The sequence below is a fragment of the Habropoda laboriosa genome, unplaced genomic scaffold (genome assembly GCF_001263275.1).
Source record: "Habropoda laboriosa isolate 0110345459 unplaced genomic scaffold, ASM126327v1 scaffold1267, whole genome shotgun sequence".
NCBI classification, from domain to species: Eukaryota; Metazoa; Arthropoda; class Insecta; order Hymenoptera; family Apidae; genus Habropoda; species Habropoda laboriosa.
Window position 1 is genome coordinate 129408 of NW_017101388.1, and position 5444 is coordinate 134851.

General features: G+C 29.3%; 2 protein-coding genes across 2 annotated transcripts in view; one reads left to right on the forward strand and one right to left on the reverse strand.

Annotated features, from left to right (window-relative positions):
• LOC108578110 overlaps positions 1-2499 on the reverse strand; it is a 4867-nt gene extending 2368 nt beyond the window's left edge. The window contains exons 1-4 of the mRNA XM_017941370.1: positions 2368-2499; positions 536-2284; positions 248-453; positions 52-180 (exon numbers count right to left, since the gene is read on the reverse strand). Of these exons, the coding sequence (XP_017796859.1) occupies positions 52-180; positions 248-453; positions 536-2284; positions 2368-2389 (2106 nt within the window). The 5' untranslated portion in view covers positions 2390-2499. The remainder of the gene's footprint in view (positions 1-51; positions 181-247; positions 454-535; positions 2285-2367) is intronic.
• A 1013-nt stretch (positions 2500-3512) lies between these two features.
• The window catches only part of LOC108578111 (CCR4-NOT transcription complex subunit 6-like), a 3288-nt gene continuing 1356 nt past the window's right edge, over positions 3513-5444 (forward strand). The window contains exon 1 of the mRNA XM_017941371.1: positions 3513-3656. The gene's annotated coding sequence lies outside the window, so the exon portion shown is untranslated. The remainder of the gene's footprint in view (positions 3657-5444) is intronic.

The following is a 5444-nucleotide window of genomic DNA, read 5'->3' on the forward strand; positions in this document are numbered from 1 at the left end:
TTAAATATAGCGTTTATATATCAACCAATAACATCTCAATAGTAAACTTACTGTTTGGTGAAATCTTCTCCAAAGATCTGGGCACTCAGTTGATTTGTGTCCTACAGCTTTGCACATATTACAATATAACATTCGACAAGATTCACAAGTTTTTCTAAATGTTCCCTGTTTTTTACCACACTGTAAAGGATTAACATATTATTATAAAATTATAATGTAGTATATTTTTTATGATGTATGTTCGAACCGTGAGGCACATTTTTTGAGGACATCGTGTATCTGTATGTCCTTGGGTACCGCACATATGACATCGAATTGGTTTATATGATTCTCGACAATTATGTTTTTGATGGCCTTGTTTATGGCAATAACTGCATTTCATATTCCAGTATCTGTGTTTTAATAAATTTGGCATCAAGTCTTCATGTAAGATAGTCCAAAGTTTTGGATCTTCTATAATTTATTTAAAATAGAAAATATTTATAAGTATCAAGTTTAAAAGTAAAATGCAATACATTAATTTTTAACGACTTACTTGACATTTTACTTTGTACATGCTGAATATCAAAATTCTCTTGTCCTCGAGGTTCATTGTAAAAAGCTTTAATGTTTGCTGACATAGGACGAAAGAAATATTCTTCCCATGATTCTTGCTTATTTTTATCTTTAACATTATATTGTTCAGTGCTTGTTTTGGAACATTTACTTTCAATATTACTTGTATCTTTTCTTTGTTTTACACTGGTGCATGGTTCACTGTCATTATCATGGTGCCTTTTTCTATTTGGAGTTAACTCGTTAACATTAACAAAATTTGATACTGTTACATCTTCTGCAAAATTAACTGACTTTTTACTTTTATCTCTTTCATATGTAACACTGCTATCACTAAATGTTTTTGATGGTAATTGAAATTCAGATATATTATCTTTGTTCTTGGTAGATAAGAGTAACTGATTAGAGTTACTAAGATTTTTATTAGGAACTTTATTTTTGGTAATTGATTTGTCATAAAAAATTTTAGAGGATTGCTCTGATTGAATAGTTTTACTCAATTCCAATATTTCTTTTATGCTTGAAGCACTTTTCTGTATTTCTGTACAATTTAACACTATATCTTCTGTCATTGAGGTATCATTAACAAAATCTAAAATTGATGTACTATTGTCCGAATCCTGATCAACTGTGGAAGTTTTTTTCCTCTTTCCTGATAAAATATTTTCTTTTTGTTTAAGAAATAAACATTCTTGATCTTCATCACTGTCAGTGCATAATGCTTCTAAACTTTCATCAGAATCTTGTAAATTTATAACGGGTGGTTGAGGCTTTGGTGGAATAGGTACTTCTAAAATAGATTCTTCAGAATCACTCTCTGTGTCTGATGATAACACTGTTATTTCATCTGAATAATTAGCTGTTTTTTTCATTTTGTCAAGTTTATGACAAACATTGTATTTTGTACTTGCTTTTATATCATTTGGAGATTGCATATGTTTATCTGGTTGTTGCTTTTGATAATTTTCTGCATCCTCTTCAACATTTGTTTCTTCTTGTTCTTTTTCTTCTCCAATTTTTTGTAATCTTTTTTCTAAGTTTTCATACTTTTCTAAATATAGCTTATTGATAAATAACTTGGAAAATTCATATTTTTTGAAGATATTATTGTTATTTATGTTTATTTCAGTAGCTGTAACTTCCTGAACTTTCCCATCATTACTATTAATACTAACTTTTACAGAATTTAAGTGAGAAAACTCATTTACAGTTGCTTCATGATCTAAACAATGCATAATTTTCAATTCATCTTTATTTTCCATCTCCATCACATTGTAACACATTGTTGATTGTTTATTAACCTTTGAAAGCTCACAATTTTCTTCAGAGTGTCCTAACATTTTTACACAAGATGCATTGAAATTACCTTTGTTATTTATATCCTTATGCAATAATTCTGTTGTACTTGTGACACAAATAGTCTTAATGTCTGGTTTATCATCTTTTTCAGTTAATGCTGAAGTGTCTGTTAAATCATTTGTTAAATCTGTTTTCGTACAATTGTTACTATAACTACTTTTTATAAAACTATCATTAGAGCCAGATGTTCTACTTGTATTTGCATTTTTATGCAATTTTTCATCATCAGCACTGGAAGTTTCTAATTTAACATTTGTTTTTGTGTCCACATTCTCTTTATCATTTGAAGCATAGTAGATTTCTGAATACAATTGGGATTGCAAATCATGATTTACTTCTTCATCTTCGCTATTTTCTGCTTTGCAATAATCTGTAACGTTTAAATTAATTTATTAAAATTGCTTGATTCTATTACGCAAGAACAATAAAGGTTATATCGACGAATATTCTCACCCCGAAATACATTATATTCCATTTTTATTTGTATAGTTGACAAGTATGATAATTCTTATATTAAGTAAAAACGTATTTTAGTGTACATATAAAACGAAAATATCGCTACTCTCAAGAAGGGACTCATGCGTTCCTAAGAGAACACACGTGCCTACATCCTCTACATTTATATTTTACTTATTCTTCGTACACTAAGTCTCATTGATCTTTGCCGAATCCCTAGAACTAACACAAACGTACAGTAGCGGTGGTTCTATATGAAATGGTATACGGTGCGTACAATAACGAATGGCGTTTAACATAGATCGTACGCCATTCGTCATCCTATGCATCGTATACCATTTCACATGGAACTACCGTTGCTTTGCATTTGAGTTAGTTCTAGGGATTCGGCAAAGATCGATGAGACTCAGTGTTCAAAATCTAGCTGTTATCTAGTAACGTTATATGGCTCATGTGGCTCCCCGTAGTGCGAATTTTAAACGCGCAAAATATAAATTGTACAGCGGCGTGGCCGAAGCAATGAACAATGAAACTCGATAACATATATTGTAAATTATCATTGATTACTATTTACAACTGCTCGTTAAAATAAATATTTATCCTCGTTGCTACGCGAAGAACAATTGCTGAGGTGTAAAACACATTTTAGAAGAAATTTATATTAATGAATAAATGCAGGATACCAATCAAATTGATCTTTAAATAATTTTATATAGATTCATTCATTTAATTGGAGTTTATTATTTAACAAATATACGTTAACATTGAATTCATTTCTTTCTCTTCGCTCAAAGAGTCTAGATGTAATATTTTTGAAATAAACAAAAATTGTAAAAACATTAAAATCTTTTATTATTAATTTCCTACTATTATTATGATTTTATTGTTATTAAGTTCAGTTGTTGTTTTATAAAAGATTTAACGTTTAGATTTTCTTGTTCATTTTAGCAGAGCGCCTTAATACTCCACGGGCAACAACCCATCCAAAATCCCCAATTAGCCACGCAACAGTAACATGAAGACAAAGTTGACAGTTTCGAGTACGACATATTCTAGTGATTTTTATAGAGAGCGCTTCGGAAAGATTCGGCAGTAACGTGACCAATCAGGACCACCTATAGTTTGCGATCAGTGCAGTTGATAAATGGAGGATTTGTGTTTGTCAAGGTAGTTTTGTTTACGCGTAAATTTTCTTTCGGTATCAACTCATCGTGCGTTTTGTGTGTGCTAAGAGGTAGATGAAGGTGCGTAACAGTTTGCTTCGGGTTTCGTATTAAATTTAAAAGGTAGGGAAACTATCCGGTTAGAGAAATGTATCCTAATGTGAAAATCTGTGCGGAACATATGAGATGAAAAATCATTCACGTTAAAAATATAAGCTGCTTTATGAAGCGTTACTCGAAAACTGCATTATCATTTCTCATATATTGTTTAGTTAATGCATTTGTGAAGACTAATGAGGTTATCTTTTGGGTATCAAAACAATTCAATCTATATTTTTATTTCATAGGTTATGAATTCACTTTCATACAATCACTAAAGGATAAATTAAGTAGGAGTAAAATTACTTACAAATAATATATAATCTTTAGTTATAAATGTGAAATAGTTCATATTTTTTTGCTGTAAAAATATATTTGTTATTTCAGTGTAATGTTAGCAAAACATAAATAATATACAGTGACTGTCATTTAAGAATGTACAACGTACAGTTCAAACAATCTTTTCCAATAAAATGTACAAATCAAAGAGAATGAATAAAAATGATATAAGAACGAATAGTTTAACATATCTTTATTTAATATGTAACAAGAATATCACAGAAATGTTTATAATTATAAGTAAATTAAACAAAATGTATGTCTATATAGAGAATTCAGGCATCAGTAAAAGTTGTACACATTGATGATACTGCAAAACTGGGAATTCCAAACTTTCCTTTGTTTAATACTTGAATAGAAACAATTGAATACACAATAGTGACATTAGCTGACCTCAATTTGCAACACATATTATTGACGAAAAGAAGAAAATAATAAAGATGTGATAAACCACAACAACTGAGCATAAGGTAGTTATTTTATCATTGTACCAATGGAAGGAGTTACAATGAAATTTGTCAGATTATTAATTATAGTCTAAGTATGATCAAATATGTAGTAAAATATTACAAGGAAGAAGATTGCTTATTAAATAAAGTAAAGAAAAAAGTGGACAAAAAGCTGAATCCAAAGGATAAATGATGGATTCTCAAAAGAATCAAGATTGATTCTAAGGCTAGTGCTCCCAAATTAGTTTTGGGCATTGAAAAATATTTAAATAAAAGTGTAAGTGATTTTACTATTAGATGAGTATTGAGAAAAAAGTGATTATCATGGCAGAATTGCTAGGGGAAAGTCATATGTAAGTTTGCAAAATAAAAAGGAGAGATGTGAGGTTGCTAGAAAGTAAATAAGAGATTTTAATTTTTGGAATAATGTTATTTTTATGGATGAATCCAAATTCAATATCTTTGGTTCACATGGAAGGGTAATTATGTGGAGGAAACCAAACACAAAGATAAAAATTAAATATCTTCAATCTACAGTAAAATGTAGAGGTGGATCTCAAATGATATCAGGTTATGATGTTGGAAATTTAGTATTTATTGACAATAAGGGATAAAATGGGTGTTTTAAATGATTTTAAGTTTCATACAGACAACGATCTTGAATACAATTTCAATGTAGCAAAGAATTAGCTTTTCTATAACAGCCCCAAAATTCCTTGTACATCTGCCAAATCATCAGACACTAAAATCATAGGAAACGTTTGGAATAAATTGTATAAAAAAACAAGATTATATATTATTATCAATAAAGAAAGCCTTAAAAAAGCTTCACATGAGCAATGATAAAAAATAATTTCAGAATTTTATGAAAATTTAGTAAAATTAATTCTTCAATGACTAACATGTATTCAAACTAATTGTGGCTTACCGACAAAATACTAATATGTACAATCTGTGTTACTCTTTATTGTAAAAATATATTTAATCTTCTTTGGACGATTTTTACTGATTCCTAAATTCTCCG